The sequence below is a fragment of the Camponotus floridanus genome, unplaced genomic scaffold (genome assembly GCF_003227725.1).
Source record: "Camponotus floridanus strain SB8 unplaced genomic scaffold, Cflo_v7.5 scaffold83, whole genome shotgun sequence".
Classification (NCBI taxonomy): domain Eukaryota; kingdom Metazoa; phylum Arthropoda; class Insecta; order Hymenoptera; family Formicidae; genus Camponotus; species Camponotus floridanus.
The window spans coordinates 429,925-450,068 of NW_020229853.1; the positions used below are offsets into that span (position 1 = coordinate 429,925).

General features: G+C 38.1%; 2 protein-coding genes across 5 annotated transcripts; one reads left to right on the top strand and one right to left on the bottom strand.

The window, feature by feature from the left end:
• On the top strand, positions 1-4,962 carry LOC112639700. The gene has a single exon (XM_025414565.1). It carries the CDS (start codon positions 1-3, stop codon positions 4,960-4,962), a length of 4,962 nt encoding a protein of 1,653 aa, XP_025270350.1.
• A 6,566-nt stretch (positions 4,963-11,528) lies between these two features.
• On the bottom strand, positions 11,529-19,233 carry LOC105254819. Of its 4 annotated transcripts, none has more exons than XM_020028617.2 (10): positions 18,952-19,233; positions 18,296-18,422; positions 17,618-17,659; positions 14,862-15,078; positions 14,242-14,529; positions 13,070-13,129; positions 12,863-12,889; positions 12,488-12,732; positions 12,106-12,265; positions 11,529-11,955 (listed from the first exon to the last, which is right to left on the bottom strand). In XM_020028617.2, exons 4-10 carry the CDS (start codon positions 15,061-15,063, stop codon positions 11,852-11,854), a joined length of 1,086 nt encoding a protein of 361 aa, XP_019884176.2. In that variant the 5' UTR covers positions 15,064-15,078; positions 17,618-17,659; positions 18,296-18,422; positions 18,952-19,233; the 3' UTR covers positions 11,529-11,851. The 4 variants fall into 4 exon arrangements, with proteins under 4 accessions (XP_019884176.2, XP_011262035.2, XP_011262036.2 ...); XM_011263733.3 differs by having other exon boundaries at positions 12,842-12,889; positions 18,952-19,231; XM_011263734.3 differs by lacking the exon at positions 17,618-17,659 and having other exon boundaries at positions 12,842-12,889; positions 18,952-19,232.
• Between the last annotated feature and the right edge of the window lie 911 nt (positions 19,234-20,144).

Sequence of the window (20,144 nt, forward strand, 5' to 3'; positions counted from 1 at the left end):
ATGAGTGCTGAAGTGAAGGTGCTGCTGGAAGCGCAGCACGACATTCATGGTCGGATCTCCCGCGCCGTGGACAATCTGAGGAAGATGGGCGTGAGCAACATCACCCGCGACGCCATCCAAGCTCGCCTCGGCATCCTGGACAATGTCTGGCAAAAAATGGAGACCCAGCATGAGCTCATTCGTGCGGCGCTGAAGGACAAGTATCAGGAGAGTGAGTACGCTGTATCTGATTTTATTGAAGTCGCGGAGAATACTTACGTGACACAACGTAGCACGCTGACCAGCTACGCTGAGAAGCTTAAGGGCGAGACGCCCGCCGCGCTCAGAGGCGAGCCGGACCACGATCGGGCTCCTAAAACCTCCTTGCCGCGCATCAAGCTTCCGACGTTTGCGGGATCTTACGAAGAATGGCCGTCATTCCGCGACCTCTTTCAATCAGTCATCGGGGCGAATGAGTCCGTCTCCGACATCGAGCGATTTCACTACCTCCGGTCTTGTGTCAAGGGAGCCGCTGAAAAATTGATAAAATCATTAACGGTGACCGGTGATAATTACCATCGCGCTTGGACGATTTTGTGCAAGCACTTCGAGAACAAGAGGGAGCTTATCCGTTCTAATTTCGCCGCGTTCACCTCCGTTCCCAAAATGAAGTGCGAGTCAGCGGGAGAACTCGGTCGCATTCACAACGCCGTAACGACCGCGGTGAACGCGCAGGAGAGTATAGGGAGACCCATCAACTCCCACGGTATGGATCTCCTCAATTTTCTCACCGTCGAATTGTTCGATTCGCGTACACGGATGGAATGGGAGTCCTCGACCTGCGACTCCACTGATCCGCCAGACCACGGCGCTCTCGTCAACTTCATCGCTAAGCGCATTCTCACGCTAAACGCCGCGAGGCCGCGAGTATCGCAACCAAACTCCGATGGCGCGTCGCGAACCGCGAAAGCTCACCACACGAAGACCGGATCCGATCACTTGAAGTGCGCACTGTGCCAGGGGAAGCACACCCTCATGCAGTGTAACGACTTCAAGGCGAAGTCCGCGATAGACCGGAAGTCCTTTGTAGAGCAGGGTAGACTGTGCTACAACTGTCTCGGGAACCACATGATCTCCAAGTGCCAGTCTGTGAAGACCTGTCTGACGTGCAAGAGCAAGCACCACACTACACTGCACGACGCGTACACTTCGCCCTCCTCCAACGAGGTGAACGCCCTGTCTGCGATGCACTCCTCATCTGAGCGTAAAGCGATCCTCCTCGCGACAGCTCGCGTGCACCTCACTGACCGCGCCGGGGATCTTCATCCGGTCCGAGCGATGCTCGATCAAGGATCCGAGGTGTCAATCATCTCCGAAGCACTGGTCCAACGGCTGAGACTTCCCCGCTCCCGCTCCTCAGTGTCCATAATCGGCATCGGCGAGTCACGATCCGGGTCAATCCGCGGGAGAGTGGCACTCAGTCTCTCCTCGATGATCACCGGGGCCAAACTCAAGGCCGTCGCCTTCGTGTTACCGCGCCTGTCGGCCTATCAGGGTTCTTCGGTGAAGAACCTCCCCTCCTGGCCTCACGTTCATGGTCTTGAGCTCGCCGACCCCAGGTATCAGGAGCTCGATCCGGTAGAACTATTGTTGGGCGCGGAAGTCTGCTCAACCATCCTTGAGGTTGGCCTTCGCAAGGGTGGTCCTCAAGATCCCGTCGCCCAGAGAACAGCCCTGGGATGGATCCTGTCAGGGGGGTCCAGCGCAGCACCCTTCCAAGGACTCCGTAACTCCTTGCAGTGCACTGTCGACCAAGAGCTCAATCAGCTTGTGCACAGCTTTTGGGAACAGGAAAAGGAACTCCCCTCCTCTGTTGCCCTTAGACCGGAGGATCAAGAGTGCGAGACCCTCTTCATAAGTACTCACCAGCGAACTGCGTCCGGAAGATACGTAGTACGACTCCCGTTTTCTTCCCCGCCAACGTCGCTTGGTGGAACCCGTAAACCGGCTGAAAGCCTCTTGTCAGCGATGGACCTTCGGAGCAAGAGAGATCCTGAGTTCGGCGTCCGGTATCGGGAGTTTATGCAGGAGTACGAGGACCTGAAACACATGAGTCCTGTGAATACGGTCGGTACCGCAGGATGCTACCTACCTCACCACGGAGTCCTCCGCCAGTCCAACTCCTGCAGCAAGCTCCGCGTCGTCTTCAACGGGTCGCAACGTACCGCCTCGGGGGACTCCCTCAACCGACATCTGCTGATCGGCGCCAACTTGCTGCCAGCACTAGCTGATGTCCTCCTTCGCTGGCGCCGGCACCGCTTCGTGTTCGTCACCGACATCGAGAAGATGTTCCGGCAGATACTCGTCCACCCTGAAGATCGTCGCTTCCAGCGGATACTCTGGCGTCCAAAGGCTTCCGGCAAGATCCAAGAGTACGAGCTGAACACCGTGACCTACGGGCTCGCCTGTGCTCCGTTCCTCGCTGTCCGCACTCTCCACCAATTGGCGGCCGACGAGGAGGCACGAGCCCCAGAGGGAGCAACCGCTCTGCGCCATGACTGCTACATGGACGACGTGATCACCGGGTCGGACACCTTGCAGCACGCGGTCGCCCTGCAGACGGAGCTCCGAGAGCTCTGCACGGCGGGCGGGTTTCCGCTGCGGAAATGGGCCGCCAATAGCGAGGCCATCCTTGAGGGTGTTCCTCCCGATCATCGACTCAAACAGGCTCACCATTCCTGGGAGAGCGAGGTACACTCCACCTTAGGCCTGCGTTGGCATCCAGCCAGCGACGACTTCTCCTTCGCCATCCAGCCTCGAAGCACTGGCGAATTCACTAAGAGGCGAGTCCTGGCGGAAACGGCACGGCTATTCGACCCCTTGGGATGGCTCGCTCCTGTGATCATCCGCGCCAAGATCTTAATCCAGTCAGCATGGTTGAAAAGGCTGGACTGGGACTCTCCGTTCCCAGCGGAGGACGCTCAGTCTTGGCAGCGCCTCCTCTCCGAGCTCCATTTGCTGGAGCGCCTCCGAATAAGGCGCTGGCTGGGTGTCATTCAACAGGATCCGACGGTCGAGATCCACGGCTTCGCCGACGCGTCTGAGCGTGGATACGCGGCCGTCGTCTACCTTCGCGTGTCCAGTACGGAAGAGACGTCCATCCACTTACTGGCCGCGAAAAGCAAGGTCGCGCCGATTAAGCCCGTGACGCTCCCACGGCTGGAACTCTGCGCTGCCTCCCTGCTGACCAATCTCGTTCACCACCTCCGGTCATCACTGGAGGTGTCGGCGCCAGTATATCTCTGGTCCGACTCCAAGGTTGTCCTCCACTGGATCAAGGGTCATGCTTCACGATGGAAAACCTACGTGGCCAATAGAGTGTCGCTGATCCAGGAGCGGCTCCCCGAAGCGCAGTGGCGACACGTCCCGGGTCAAGAGAATCCTGCCGATTGTGCTTCCAGAGGGATCGCTCCGAGGGATCTGCTGAACCACCCCCTATGGTGGCAGGGCCCCGGCTGGCTTCTCGGCGACTCGTCACTATGGCCAGCCAGCGACGAGGCATCAATGGTCAGCGTTCCTGAAACAAAAACCACGGTCTTAACGGCCATCAGCAAGGTCAGACCGGAGCCTGAAATACTCCTACAGTTCTCGACACTGCATAGGCTCTTACGTGTCTCTGCTTGGTGCCTTCGTTGGCGCCGGACCGCTCGTCATCCTCCCAGCGTCGCACTGCTCTCGGACGAGCTCGACGCCTCCCTCATTCGCTGGCTGAGAATCGTCCAAGGGATCCACTACGCCGTTGAACTAGCCGCCGTACGAGAGTCTCGCCCAGTGCCTCGCGGTAGCCACCTGGCCAGGCTGCATCCATTCATCGACGATGACGGGATCCTGTGCGTCGGCGGCCGCCTGAAACACGCAATACTCACGTACGATGAACGACATCCTATGATAGCGTCGCCCACTTCATGGCTCACCAAGCTCGTGATAGAGTCTTGCCACCGCCGGACGCTTCATGGAGGCACTCAGCTCACTTTGGGGCTCCTTCGCCTCCGCTTCTGGGTGCCGCAAGGTCGAGCCGTAATCAAGCGGACACTGCACCGGTGCGTGACATGCACCCGCTGGCGAGCCCACACTCCGCGGCCCCTCATGGCCGACCTCCCTCGGGGGCGAGTCACTCCAGCACGCCCTTTCCTGAGGACAGGAGTCGATTACGCTGGCCCGATATTCCTCCGCACTTCCAAGAGGCGAGGACATCGAGCTCACAAGGCGTTCATAGCCGTGTTCGTCTGTCTCTGTTCCAGAGCCGTCCATCTTGAGGTAGTATCTGACTACTCCTCTGACGCCTTCCTCGCAGCATTCTGCAGGTTCGTTTCCCGTCGCGGACTGTGCGAGGAAATGTACTCGGACTGCGGAACTAACTTCATCGGAGCGGGCAACCAACTCCGAGAATTCTTCCGCGCGTCGTCCTCCGACGGCCGTCGCATCTCTCGGGAAGTCGCCAAGGAAGGAATATCCTGGCGCTTCAATCCTCCCGCCGCGCCGCACTTCGGAGGCCTCTGGGAAGCGGCGGTGAAATCCATGAAACATCACCTGCGACGGGTGATAGGAGAGACTACGCTCACCTTCGAGGAGATGAGTACCCTTCTTTCACAAATCGAAGCATGTTTAAATTCTCGTCCATTGCAGGCTTTATCAGATGACCCCGACGACATCACCGCATTGACTCCAGGGCATCTCCTAATAGGCGCCCCTCTACTGGCGGTCCCAGAGCCTTCCCTAGCCGAACGGCCTCCGAACGCCCTATCCCGGTGGCAGCTGCTGCAACGAATGCGTGACCACTTCTGGCAGCGATGGTCTCAGGAGTATGTCCACGCCTTGGCACCTCGATCAAAATGGCTCAACTTCGAGCCCGCTCCGGAGGTCGGAACATTGTGCCTCATCCGCTCGGAGATCACCCCGCCTTCCCGATGGCCCCTCGCGTGAATACTCGCTCTGCATCCAGGAAGCGATGGCACGGTCCGCGTTGTGACTGTCCGCACCTCCACCTCGGATCTCGTTCGGCCAGTCGTAAAACTCGTCCTTTTACCGGGAGTAGGGCTCGCGCGTCCGTAGACGAATAATGCTCGGGCACTATTCTCCCCGCGTTGCGTAGAGTCTTGCGCGCCTCACTACATTGTACATATTGTATATATCGTGTATATATTTTTTTTTATTACAGCTGTCCATCGTCCATCTCGCGTTCTCGCCGCGATTTCCTCATTCGCACATCACTAGTCGCCCACTCACTGTACATTGTGCATCCCCGAGCGATGCACAATTGATCTCCATTAATCATTGCACTTCACATCGCACTACTGCTCATTATTTCACTGTAAATATCATCGTATTTCACTACCGCAACTCTTAGTCTCGCGAAAGATAGAAATCAACTGAACAACACGTGTTATCGTATTGCGTCACACATTCCATTCATCGATTGCGATCCGGATACCGCCAACTGAACCGCTCGCGACATCTGTCCGCCCCCGTTCATACTCGCGAATTTCGTCACGCGCTGACGAGGCGGGCGGGATGTTCGAAATGCGTAATCGATTATCTCAATGTAAAATTTCGCGTTGCTAAAATCCGTATTTCAAATCTAACGGGCGTCGAGAACTTTCTCGAGCTTTCGTTCGGTAAACAAAAACTCGAACGTTCGAGTCACCGCTCGTTTTTGTACCGCATAAAAACGCTTGAAATTAAGCGATTGACAATAACATTGTCAACCGCCGTCAAAACTAAAACAACATACGGGCATGCGCGCCCATACGTCACGATCAGCTGATGGCCAATCAGCTGATTGAAAAAGGTCGTGCGCATGGCAAACGTCACAACGCTATTTCCTGACCTCATCGGCGGCCAATTATGCGCGGCGCCATGAGGTCACCGCCAAACTTTAAAGTTAATTGGGCCACGTCACAACGGGGCCCAAAAACCGCCCGGTATATAATGAGCCCAGCGAAAGGGCACGCCGAAGTCTCGCACTTTTCGCTTTCTATACCGCTTAATCTTACCGCTCAGTTAAACCGCAAAATATTATACGTCAACCGCTATTCTTCTCGGACTTTGATTTTCCGCACGCTCGATCTATCACGCCGCTCGCGATCTCCCGCGGGTTTAACCGCTTCGCTTGTCGCACCGCTCGTTGCACTGTACACTTGTCACGTTGAACTCTAATAAACTGTCGTTTTGTGTGGATATCACGAGTTTCACTGCACTGGCCTATCCTCCACGTTCGCGCAATCTCTTGCCGGATCCGCTCGCGAACACTTTTATGAAGACAAATAAATTATTAAAATTTTAAATACACATTTATACAGAAACAAAAATAAATATAAATATATCACATTAATTAAAAGAAAATTATGCGTTAATTTATTATAATTAAAATTTAAAAACAAATTATTAAAATTTAATATTTAAATTTTAAACGCAAATGTGATTAAAGGAAAAAGTAAGATACTATATTAACCGTTTAAATGCCAAGCGACGCGACCGCACTCCTTCCGTCCAGTATCCAAAAGTGCCAGCGCATCAATTTATAAAGTCACTGTACGCTCGGTTTTTGTCGATACGTATTTTTACTATTTCGACATAGGCAAATTAAGGCGAAATTGAAATAATATAACACTCTGCAGGTGCTTTTTATTATAAATATTTTTTCAATATTATAAACAAATTACTATATTATAACAAATTACTAATAAGAATAATTATAATATGTACTATATAAATACTGATATTATAAACATATATATAACAATATATATATAACAATATAACAATATAACAATATAATAAACTAAATAATGTACAATAAACTATATATTATCAATAAAAATGTATGTTTATATTAATGACGCAAGTGGCAAAAAACCGAATTTTAATTTTAACTTAACAGTTAGATGTGAAATATTTATTAAAACATATACAAATGTGCTTGTTAAGGTATATTGGATGCAAACTTTTTTTCATCATACACAAATTAAATTAAAACCTTCGAATACCATTGTTTTTACTACTACAAATTACACAGCGTTTCAAACTACGTCCTAGTAGTTTTTCTGATAAACCTGCATAAAAAGGGACGTATGACTTTGACTTTGATATATATTGTCAAGGTCATCCTCTTAAATAACATTTCAAAGGTTTTAGTCATTCATTGTTTATTAAAAAGTACAATGGGTGTGTTTCGGGGTCGCATCGCTACAGTAGCGCTACAGCTTTTTTGCTACAATTGTAGCAGAAAAAAATGGCGACCGCTACAATTGTAGCAGAAAGTCCTGAAACGTACTTTTATAGCGCTACCCAGACAGCACAAAAAGATGTCTTAAAGATGTCTAGAGGACCAAAAGATGTCTTAAAGATGTCTAGAGGACTTTCTAGAAGACGTTTTTAAATCGTCTTTTAGATGTTTTTTGGACATGTGTGCTGTCTAGGTACTATAGCGCTTTAATAACGTGAAACACGCTTATGTAGCGCTACAGTAACGCTACTGTAGCGATGCGACCCCGAAACACACCCAATTCCACTCAAGTTTGCAACTTTTCATGCAAAGCGAGATCCATTCCACACCACCCCTGAGTCAGTGCGAGAAACAAGATCTATTATTGTACAGTTTTACATAGGTTTACATGTTGCATCTCCGTATCTAACCCTAAAATGTCTATTCGTTAGATATGAATGAAGAAATAGGGAATATGTTCCTAATTTATCAGGAGGCCATTGTGCCATACTTTGTCGAACGCTTGAGATATGTCTAGGAAGACTGCCGAAGAGTATTTCTTATTTTGGAAAGTGTAATTTATTTTACTGATAATTCTGTGAATTTGTTCTATTATATTATGGTTTCTTCTGAAGCCAAACTGGTGCTCAGGAATTATTTTTTTATCTTCAATAATTTTGTTTAAATTCTGTAGAATTAACATTTCCATAACTTTCGATGCAATAGGCAATAAGCTGATAGGCCTGTACAATTTCGTATCTTCCGCAGGTTTACCAGGCTTTTGAATCAAGATAACTTCAGCCGCCTTCTATTAGAGAGGAACAAAAGAGTTCCGCAGGATGGCATTATAAATAAGCGTCAGGAATTCAACGCCAGCCGGAGGAAGTTCCTAAAGAAGTTTTGCTGTAATAAGATCATATCCAGGAGCTTTCTTAGGGTTTATTTTTTTGTTAATGTTTCCAACGTCTTTATCTTGAATTTCGGAGTTTGATTTGTTACATCTTGAGTAGTGGTATTCCCACACACTATTTGAGAATCACTCTCAACTAACGGTATGAAAACATCATTTAGATAGTTTGCGAATGTTAATGCCTTCTCTTCGTCACTCTTTGCCCAGCTTCCGTCTTGCTTACGTAAAGAGGCAAGGGAGGGCTAAGGCTGGTTTATTTTTTTCGTAGCCCTTCATAAGGAATAGTCAGATGCTCCTGTGGCATCCAAACTTTTTAAGTAGTCTTGGATTCCAGCATCCCTCTCTTTTACCAGAACATTCTTTAATTTTCTTGTTAAGAAGTTTAGCTGTTTTTGTGTTTTGGATGTCTTGTCGATTGCCAGAGTTTGCGCGATTCCCTCTTATTATTTAACAGTTCTTTGACTGTTTGAGAGCAAGTTGGTTTAAGGTTTACCTGATGGATGGCGGGTGTAGATTCCCATGCTGCTCTCTGCACGCAATCATTGAAGTTCTGTACTGCATGGGTTATATCATCATCGCTTTTTAGAGCAATATTTTTATCTAGGGTTAACCACAATCTCCCGAAATTTATTCCAATTTGTTCTGCAATTATGTAGCTTGCTTTTAGCGACTTTTGTACAAACTTGGGAGTGCAATGAGACTAGTATCGGTCAGTGGTTAGAGGACAGCTCATAGATCGATTCACATCGGAAGTAGTTTTTGGATATGCCTTTTGATATGCAGAAATCTATTAGGTCTGGTACTTTTTTCCTATCCGAAGGCCAGTAGGTTGGCCTGTGGAGATGACCTCTAAACTCAGAGTGTCAATTGCGAGAGAAAGTTGACGTCCTTTTGGTGTTGTTGGCCTTGATCCCCACAAGGGATGTTTGGCATTGTAATCTCCTCCGGCTATGAAACGTCGACCAAGAGCATCAAAAAATGACACATATTCGTCTTTCGTTATGGAGTATCTGGGGGACAGTAAACCGCTGCTATAGTAAGTTGTCCGGTACGGCTATTAACAACGATAGAAGTGGCTTGAATGTGATTACTACTGAATGAATGCTCACGAAGTGTCTGATGCTTCTCCTCACAATAATAGCCGTGCTTTGTCATCCGGGTGATTTGTCTGATAAAATTTATAATATGGCATAGAGAAGTAATTTTTATGCGTAAAATGTGTTTCAGAGATCAGCATTATGTCAATTTCATGAGTTGTAATAAATGCTTTTAACTCAAGTGAATGTTGGGAAAGCCCATTGACGTTCCATAGTGCTAACCTTATATCGTTGAAGATGCTGTCAGTCTGCCAACGTAGCTTACCACTAGTTTTGTCATTGTACTTATTTGTTCCATAACCTCGTTGAGCATTTTTATTAACTTATATAAATTATCTGTATCATTTGGCATCTGCATGGAGACTGATTGGATTTCAAGATCCTCTTTAGTGAGATTTCTAATGATGAGATTTCTATGTGATTTGATTTTCTGCGCATATGTTACGCCTGGTTGTACGTTGGAGCATGATTTATTTGCTTGACTACATGTCTCTAGCACCGTTTTATCTGTTGTTAGAGTAGATTGTTTCTTGGGTCTCATACTAGGATATTTGCTGTACTGTAGTTCCTTATACACTGTACAACTCTTGTAGTTGGCTGGGTGATTTCTATCATATAGCACATAGGCCGTCAGCCTTCCTTTTTCTGGTGCAGTCGGTTGAAAGGTGGTTACCAGTACATTTTATACATCTGGCTTATGATGACAATATGATTTAGTATGTCCATACCTCTGGCATCTCGCGCACTGTGGGATCACCCTTTTAGGGCGCGGGGGTTCAAAAATGATGTGACACTGAAGTAGATTTCTGATATTGTATATATCTTTATTATTTGTATCCTGTTTTAACTCAACTATGAACATTGATAAAGGTTTCTTAGTTATTCCTTGCTTAACATTCCAAATATTTGTAACTGTATGCCCCAATTTTTCTAATTCAGTTTTAATTTCAGTCACATCAGTTGAAAAATGTATATTTTTCAATATTACTCTGAAGCTTCTTTCCTCTTTGGGTTTATATGTATGGAACTCAGTTTCATTTAGTTTTAACTGAACATTTAGTTTGACTATGGTAGTGTAAGCCATGGAAGATTTAGGTTGAATTTTTACTTGTTCGTCTCTTAATATTTTTAGATTATAGTCAGTCTTGATGAATTCGTTAAGCATTTGGATAAGAGGCTGTATGTTGCTGACTCTATCAATAAAAATTGGAGGAGGTTTTGACGGCAATTCATGCTTTGGTGGATCTTCTGCTTCATTGATGTTATTACTGAGGCCATCGAATTTGTTGGAGGTTGGGATAAATGAATATTGGCTGCTGCAGCTAGCCAATATTCATTTATTTTAAATTGCTTATGGATCTTGACATTTTGGTCGGGACTATTTCTTAGTTTTTTTTATTGGATATAATCGTCCAATCCTCGCCCTTTGTGTCACCAGCTGAATCACTTAGAGATTGAGATCGTGGCCTGCTTAGATATGCGGATATTCCTGGTGTATCTTTTAATGACAGTTTTTCTTTACTTGTATCCCAGACAGCACAATAATATTTTAAAAACGTATTAAATATATACATATTGGACGTTTCGTACATATTTAAAACATCCAGATTAGAGCCACAGACATGTTTAGGACTTCTTAAATATGTCCAGTGTTACTAATTTGGACAATCAAAAAATGTCCATTTTAAGAACTGAACGGACTAAAATTGGACCTGTTTCGAACATTAAAGGAATATTTTATTATTCCTAACAGCACACATGTTCGAAAGACGCTCAGAAGACATCCAGAGGACGAATTTTCATTCTCTGGATATTTTCTGAATGTTTTTCGAACGTCTGCATTTTTTATTATAGTATTAGGTATAGGTATAGGTAAAGTATTGTTCATTTTTAATGTAAATTGGAGTTAACTTGTTAGCAATTTATTAATTGCGCAAAAAATTGTAACTGTTAAAACAAATTAAATTCTTAAAAATGCATTAAAATTGAACTTTAGTAAAGAAAGAACAAATTTAGTAGCTTAATTTTATTATATTTTATGTTTTATTATTGTTTGTTAGTATATTATTATATAAAACAATAATCTTCAAATAATGCAACATAAAATAAAACATCTAATTTTTATCAATATCTTCAAATAATGCAACATAAAATAAAACATCTAATTTTTATCAACACATTATAATACATTATTCTGCATAAGCTTTGTTACATCTAAAATATATATTATATAATTTCTTGCGAAAGAGATAAGAAAAACGCAAGAAAAAGAGAAAAACATAAGAAAAATAAACGCGAGAAAGAAGATCACAAAACGGTAGATAACTTTCTTATTTGTTAACTGTCTCTACCTGCATACGATGGGTGGAGCAATCGACATCGGACATCGTGTATAAGTATAAATAAAATTAACTAAAAAATGAAAATTATCTCTTTAAAATATCAAAAATTAAATCAGTTATTCGTTTTTCTTTTTTGCTTCGTATGTTGCGATATTAAAGGACGTTTCAGCGATTATGAGTTCCCAATGCACTACAGCTGATGCAAATTATTTATCTTGGAATAAATCTTCACGGAAAAATGCCAATATAAGCAATAAAATTATTTCCTTAATTTTCCCCTTTCAGCAGCTCTTCTTAACCATCCTTGAATAAATTTTTCCGCTTCTTTGGTTGTTTCACAATATCGTCCTTTTTGTGATGCACCTATTTAAAATAATATATTATTATTAAAATCAAACATAAAATTAGTTAATTTACAACAAAATGAGAGATGAATATCCATATATTAGTTTTCATTGAATTTATTTTTGTTTGAAATTTTTATTTGAAACTTTTCTAGAATGTAATACTCACTTATTAAAAGTTTGCAAATGTTGAGATTACAAAAGGATTTTTTCTTTTTTCTTCCAAAAAAACTATATTTATCTGCAATCTCATTAGTTAGCATCATGGATAAAGCTCTTCTAATGAATTCATATCCATTATTCCCTCCTATTTGTATCAACTCATTCATCTAAAAAATAAATAAATGTTGCTTACAAACTAAATATAATTTAAAAAAAAGAACATTTTACATATAAAAAGTCTTAATAGAAATATTTATTTCATTTAATTTATTTCACTACATGATTAACTTAAAAATAATTTACATTATATACATATTTACATTATATGCATATACTATATAATATAAATTATTTTTAAAATAAATAAATATAAGCTTAACTTTAATTACCGCTTTAGTAATTTCATCATCATTCTCTAGAATGAGTTCCACTGTCTGAAGATCTTTTTCAGTTTTAAGCGGAAAATGTACATCTTTATTATTGAATATTGAAATTATTTCTTCCTTTTCTTTGGTACTTGTTTCTTGAGAGTTAGTTTTTAGTTGCAGTTTAATTTCTTTAACCTCAGACAATATGTCAATAACAATACTTCGTATTAAATAATTTTGAGCCACTAAATTCTTAGCAGTCTTCTCTGAAAAAGTCATTTCAATTTATATTTAAATTTACTAGTCATTACACATACGCACGCGCGTGTGTGCGTGTATATGTATGTGTAATGACTAGTAAATAATGTTTATTACCATCAAGTTTCTTTCTCTTACTAGAGCAAGCTGAACTGCATGGCGTACCTACAGAAAAATTTGTATGTATATTAACCAATTCTTGTAAAAAAATTAATTTTTTAAATAAAAATATTTAATTTTCTATTATTTCTTAAACACTGTCGATATAGTGTTTCTCGAAATTATTTCTATAAATATGTATAAGACTATAAAAGAAAAATAAAATTGTATATAAAATACACTTACTAACTGGCGTTGTTTCATAATATCGTGATGAATCAACATTTTCACTAAGAATTGAATTATCTGTAAAAAGTATTTTTAAAATATAAGATATATATATATATATATATATATATATATATATATATGTAAACAAAAAAGAAAAAAATGTAGAAAATTCTATATGCTTATTATAAATCTAATTCTAGAAATTAGATTTATAATAAGCATATATAATTTTGAATAAGAAATTATATGTAATAAATATTTGTCGTTTGTTATAGTATTGCGGCACATGGATTGTACGGTATGTAATGTATACAGAAAGAAATTGTCCCTCAAAGATTTATACAGAGTGGCAAATTTTAAATGACGCACACAGTTATCTCGTAACGTTAGCAATGTAGCAAAAAATTTATACAAAAGTTGTAAGATTAAGAGAGGGACGTTTTGTCGTAACCATAATCTTATTCCAGGTGGAAGCATGTTTGAGATTTCTAAGTCATTACTTTTTTAAACGGAACTACTATAATTTTCTTACATAAATCGATTCCTCGTAATATTTGACGTAAAAATTGTTGAAATTGAATAGTCGAAAACTGAATGGTTTACAAGATATTTTATGAAAAACACTCTTGTATTTAAAAAAAATTGCAGTTTGCAATGTGTAACTGCACTTTTTTTAAATAACTATTTTTTTATACCAATTGATTTATCTCATTATTCTATGCAGAAAATTATTAAGGTAAGATTTATTGAAAAATGAGTATATTACATATTTCATATTTTTTGTTAAAATATGTCAGAATGAAGTATAAAATATCTCGTAAACCATTCAGTTTTCTACGACTATTCAACTTTAACAATTTTTTTGCCAAATATTAAAAAAGTAATGATGATGACCTCGAAATCTTAAAAATGCCTCCACCTAGAATAAGATCATGCTTACGACACAAGACTTCTGACCTCTACAACTTTTGTATACAACATTTTTTTTCTATATTGCTAACCTTACGAGATAATTGCATGCGTCACAAACAAATGTATAGTATATATATATATATATATATATATATATATATTTATATTTATATTTATATTTATATATAAACAATAATATTTATACTATGCACAAATATTAATTAAAATATACGATTAATCAATATATGAATTAATATATAAATATAAAAACTTACTATTTTCTGTATTGTATGAAGACTCATCATATGTAGACTGATTTACGTTAAGTGATGTAGAACTTGCTTTGTTTAAAGAACTAAAGTTATTCTGCTTTATTTTAGTTTTCGTTTGTAATATTGGTGGTTGTGATAATAATGAGGTTTCTAAATCCTCATTATTATCCTCTTCTGATGAAGTAAACATTTTCTGAATTCTTTTTCTTTTAGGGTTTTCTTCTATTTCAGAATTTAAATCACTTGTCACTTCAGCGGTACGTGCTTTTGAGCGAGCTTTGGAATAGTCTTCTATAAAAATTAAAAAATATATTTGTTATATTTTGCATTTATTTTATGTAATCATATAAAAACTAGTAAATACATTTTAGATAAAGTAAAGCAGGTTATGTGAGAGCCTGACGCGTAAATAATGCGTGTAGAGTTTGATTGTTTAATTGTTGCTAAAGAAGACTCGAACAAGAGCTGAAACACAAATAATAAAAAATAAATATCTATTATATACACTTCGCGCATTATTTACCGCACAAAAGTCTCATGCAGCGCGTTTTACTACATCAATGATATTTTATTTGAGCCTTTCCTTTCAAACTATAACATTTATTTTAAATATAAGAACTCACCAAAAGTAGAATTTCTGAAATTTCTAATTTTATAGCAGGGCCAGCGTGTATTTAAAGATTCATGTTTTCTTATTGCAGTCATTAATTTTTCTTGTGAATATGTAGGCCAATGGCAAAACTGCCCTTGTATCCATGTTGAGGGTACCGCTTCCACAGAACAATCTTCTTCGAATTGAATAACAGTCCACGTTTGTTCACACATCTTCTACATAAACAACTAAAATATAAACAATTTAAATGTAAACAACTCGTAATCAAGAATGTAACCATTTCAATAACTTTAATGGTTAAAAAAAATGAAAAGTAAAGAATAACCATTCATTGACTTTTTTTCTTAACAAATTATAAGCAATGCACAACATCTTTTTATTTCAATTTTATAAAAAAAACATTTGTTAATAGCATATATAATAGTAAATATATATAAAACAATTTGTTAATAGAAGGTAATTGCGAAATATATACATATAAGATCAGGAAAATCTTAAATCTTTAAAATTAATTAAATTTAAAAATCAGTTTAAAATCAGTTTAAAGAAGTCAATATAATGTTTAAATCAGTTTTAAAAAAATTGAAAAAAGAACAAAACTATTTTTCATAAATTTGAAAACGTTTTTCTGCAGTAAAAAAGATAATACATAGTAATCGTTGATGATAACATTAGCAATTAATGTTTGCATTAGTGTATTAATGGAAATATTACATGTTTTTCTTCCCAATTTAATATCACACATTTAAATGAAATATCTGCTACATTAAATATTTCAAGAGAGCCAATATTGTCAACAGAACAAATTCCAATATCTTTTGATTCGCAGGGACGCGTATAGAAATTTTCAACGATCAAAAACTTTCTGCCAATTAATTTAAAGTCATTATTCCAATGCACAATATTTTCAATTAAAATTATGTCTCCATTTATAAGAGTACAACAATTATTAGGATGATCTATACGCAACACAAAGTCTTGTAAAATAATTTTTTTAAATTGTTTACAAATGTAAAGATTAAGAATCGGACCAGCAAAATGTTCCTTTTCATAAATAGGATATTTTTTCTTTGTCCTTTCTACTATTTGAACTTGATGAAAATTTTGTTCGCTTTTCCTTTTAATTATCTGAGCTAACGGTTTTTCACCTTTGCGAATAGATTTTAAAATACTTTGTAAATAATTTTCAAATGGGAAAACGCTGAAATTGTCTAATGGGCCATGAATTTTTACATCTTCAGAAAGATGCAACAAATTATGAACATTATGAGATATATTTTCTGCACCATATAAAATTTTAAATGTGTTCACAAAATACGAAAGAAGTTTAGTAGCATAATCAATAAAGCATGAGTATTTTGAAGACGTTAATATAATTATTGCAACATGTAAACAAAGAAAATTTATATATCTATTATTATTTAATATTTTTCGAAGTACAACAGGACCAGTATAAAACAAAAATTGCCTAAACTCAGTAGCTTTCCATCTTTTTGCTTCAAGTAATGATCGAGGTTTACGGTTAAATTCTATTGGTATATTTTTAGCTTGATTAATTAAATTGGAAGATATATTTGCAATATCCCGATATGATAATTTTACAGAAGGTTTTCCAAAACACCATAAATTTACTACTAATTTTTTTACGACTCCAAGGCAAATTAAATGCATATAATCTAAGGGGAAAGATTTAATCATATCAAGACCAGGAATCTGTTCTAATAAGCTAGTGCCTTTATGATGATCTTCTTGAACTTTTAATCTGAAATCTGTATCTGTTCTTAAACGTAAATGATTAGTATTAGGAAAGCAGACACGATTATTAATATAAGTACCTTCCTCACAACATTTAGTACACGAATAATAACCCATATGACCAACTGTATAGGTGATATAAGTTTTCGCTACTGCATCACAAATAAAATGAGAAATTTTGACAGAATAATGTTTAGTATCGATAACAATTCCATTATTAATAACATTTGATATATCTTCAACAAAATCGCTTAAGTAACAGTTAGCATTTTTAGGTTTTTCATAGCCATGATAAATGCCAATCATATCTACATTACTATGATGTTTGACAAGTCGACATAAAATGGGATAAACTTGACTTCCAGAACTTTTTGCCAAAGGCAGACCATCTATATTAATTGCAAGTTCTATAATTCCAGTATTCTTAAAAAAATCATTAGAATCATTTATAAGATTTTTTATACAATTCTCTACACCGAAATGATAATATTGCCCAGGTTCAATAACTTTATTTATAATTGTACGACAAGTATTTAAAAGACTTCGAGCATTTGTGGGTAATTCAGGAATACGAATTTTTAATAATTTTAATAAGTCACTTAATGCTGCATGCGAAATATTATGCGTCAATGACCACTGTCTTAAACTTAATTGTATTATATTTTCTTCGAAATTATTTTCTTTAGTACCATCATGAGGAAAATACTTGTATATATCAAAATTGCTTGAATCTGAAGGTGAATGGGAGAAAAGTGGAAAATATTCACTTGATTTATCAGATAAAAGAACAGATCTGATTCTAAAATGTTTTCAGAAAGTTCTGGTTGCGGTTCTAGTTGTGTGTCATTGCTAAAAATATTTGTTGGTAGGATACTTATATTTGTTGGTTCAGAGGATCTTGTAATAATTGTAGAAGAATTAGGCTCAGAAAAGACTTCTTCTTGGAGACGCTTTCTCTTTGCTCTCATATAATATTTCTTAATTTCGGACATTATTAAATTATCAACTTACAGATGAGAAAATAGATGCTGATGGAACAACAGATTCGCAGAGCTAAAAATAAAATCTACATTTATATAAAAAATATTTTATTCGGTTAATTTTGTAACTAATTTTGTAATTAAATTTAATACAAATTTATTTTTTGTTTTATTTAAAATTTAAAATTTTTTCAATAGCAATATGAATGTATGTATATGAATGTATGTATTATATGAATGTATATATATGAATGTATATGAAATATATCAGCATCAACATCTTAGAGATAAACTATATTAAGTCACTTTGTAAATTTTTAGTAGACTGTTTAAAATTTTTGTTAGTTTCAGATCAATGCTAATTTTCAAATCTTACAAAAATATTTCAGTAAGTGACATTATTATGGATTATGGGTAAATTTTAGTTACATTTAAATTGAAAAATGTTTTACTGCATACCTTTCGAAAAATATAACTTAATACAGATTACTTCTGAGATGCTGTATAACTTATATGTACAATATATATATACATATACATGCATATATAATATAATAACTTTTATATGTATATATATATATACACACACAAAATATATATATATATGTATACATATACATATTACTAAATGAGACATTGTATATATAAAAAAGCAAAAATTGCTTCAAGAGCACAAAGATTATAAACATATAATTATATAATATTTTACCTTATATTCAATGTTGACTTCCAGAGACAAAACAGTATGTTACCAATGTTGACTTCCAGATAAAACAAAATGTTGTGTTAAATGTTTTTTGTAAAATGTTCCTCCTCCACTGTATGTAACAGATGGTCTGTAATATAAAACTTGATTAAATTATAAGAAAAAGATATGATATAGAAAAATGCAGAATTATATTGTACTATATTCAAAATTTTAAATAAATGTTTTGCGATAAAATTTTAGAGTGTCTTTATGCATGGATGGGATATATATGAAATAAAAATCAATGTGAATTGTTAAAAACGATTAAAGAATTCAGATGATGCATTTCAGAATGTCATATGAAATGATATGTCTTAGGATTAGTTATATTTTTTATTTTATTTGGAATTTTGTTATCCCAGATAGCAAAGCGTTCCTTGACATAAGAAAGGAAATCGTTGCTTGGCACAAGTTTTCCTTCAGTTGCCAAGGAACGCTTTGCTATCTGGGATCATAATCTTACTTTACGGGATCATAACCCTACTTTTCGAAAGACTGAATTTACAAGTGCACGGAAAATATTATGAAAAATATATGAAAAAATATGTACGCTAATTAATTTATAATTTTATAGATTTTATTAATGAATATAATAATGAAATAACTGTAAGGATTACCTTCTAGTATATGCGCAACATCTTCTTCGAGAAGGCAAAGGCGGAAAGGATAAGAAAAAATTGAATATCACATACACGTTTAGAGGTGCGTTCGAGGAGAACGTTATTAGCGCTGAAAGCGTCGTTCTATCTTCCTTTAACGTGCAATGAATAACAAAGATAGTATGATGCTTTGAACGCGAATAGCGTCTCCCCGAACGCACCTTAGAAACATAAACAAATGAATGCTCACACGGTGCTTGAAAGAACATTAACAGGCCTGCGTTCGGGAGCCACGCTCTTAGTCTCGGTTTGCAATAAGTATTTTAAGCCCTAAGCTTTTTAAGAAATTGACTAATCATAGTCAAGTATAAGGAGAATACTCAACTGTGATTAATCAATTTCTTCAAGTTTAAAACTTAAATCTCCCATTGTAGACCGGGACTTATTAGCACTCTAAATGAGTGTCCTTGTTCATCTTTTCATAAATAACAAAGATAGAACGACACTCTGACACTAAGAGCGTGGTTCCCAAATCCAACCAAAAAATTAAACAAAATTTAGACGAAATTTTTTTATATATACATAAAACATTTTTAAAACGTCTAAATATAAATATACTTTTAACGTCCAATAATAAACATTTTTAAAACATCTAAATATTAATATACTTTGAATGTCCAATAATGGATATTCTTAAAACGTTCATATTATGTCCATGGACGTTTGGACTAAATAAAAACCAAAACTGGACGTCCATTGGACATGGTGTGCTGTCTGGGATGTAACCCATCTTCTAGGATGGCATTGTCGATCGCTTTCTTATTATGCAATGTTTGGCTCTCCTTCAGAATCCGGGGGGGCCTGCCTCCAAGGAGGGTGGATTTTCCGAGACTTTGCTCGGATTGCCACCTGGGGTACAACTTTCCGTGACTGTTTTATTCATTGCTATAATGCTAGTTTTGATCCGCCCCGGGTATTTTATTTCCCCGGTACCCTCCAAACTGGAGAGCATTCCCCAATCCGCCACCTAGGGAGGCGCTCGATGGGGGACTAGCAACCCTGCACGGATGTTCGTTATATAGATAGAAATAACATAAGACTGATTTGTTATATAGATTGCGCTGTTTATAAAATGTTATTTATATTCTGTGCATACAATTTTAATTTTTTACATTAATAAACTTGCACACTTTTCATAATATTGCATTCCC

What these genes read in the sequence shown, in the direction of transcription:
- LOC105254819 (XM_011263734.3), bottom strand. Translation starts at nt 15,063, where the DNA reads ATGTGTGAACAAACGTGGACTGTTATTCAATTCGAAGAAGATTGTTCT. An exon ending in TAAGAGAAAGAAACTTGATG is followed by an intron (nt 12,733 to 12,841) that starts GTAATAAACATT and finishes TGACTTTTTCAG; the next exon opens with AGAAGACTGCTAAGAATTTA. An exon ending in CATTTGCAAACTTTTAATAA is followed by an intron (nt 11,956 to 12,105) that starts GTGAGTATTACA and finishes TATTTTAAATAG; the next exon opens with GTGCATCACAAAAAGGACGA.
- LOC112639700 (XM_025414565.1), top strand. Translation starts at nt 1, where the DNA reads ATGAGTGCTGAAGTGAAGGTGCTGCTGGAAGCGCAGCACGACATTCAT.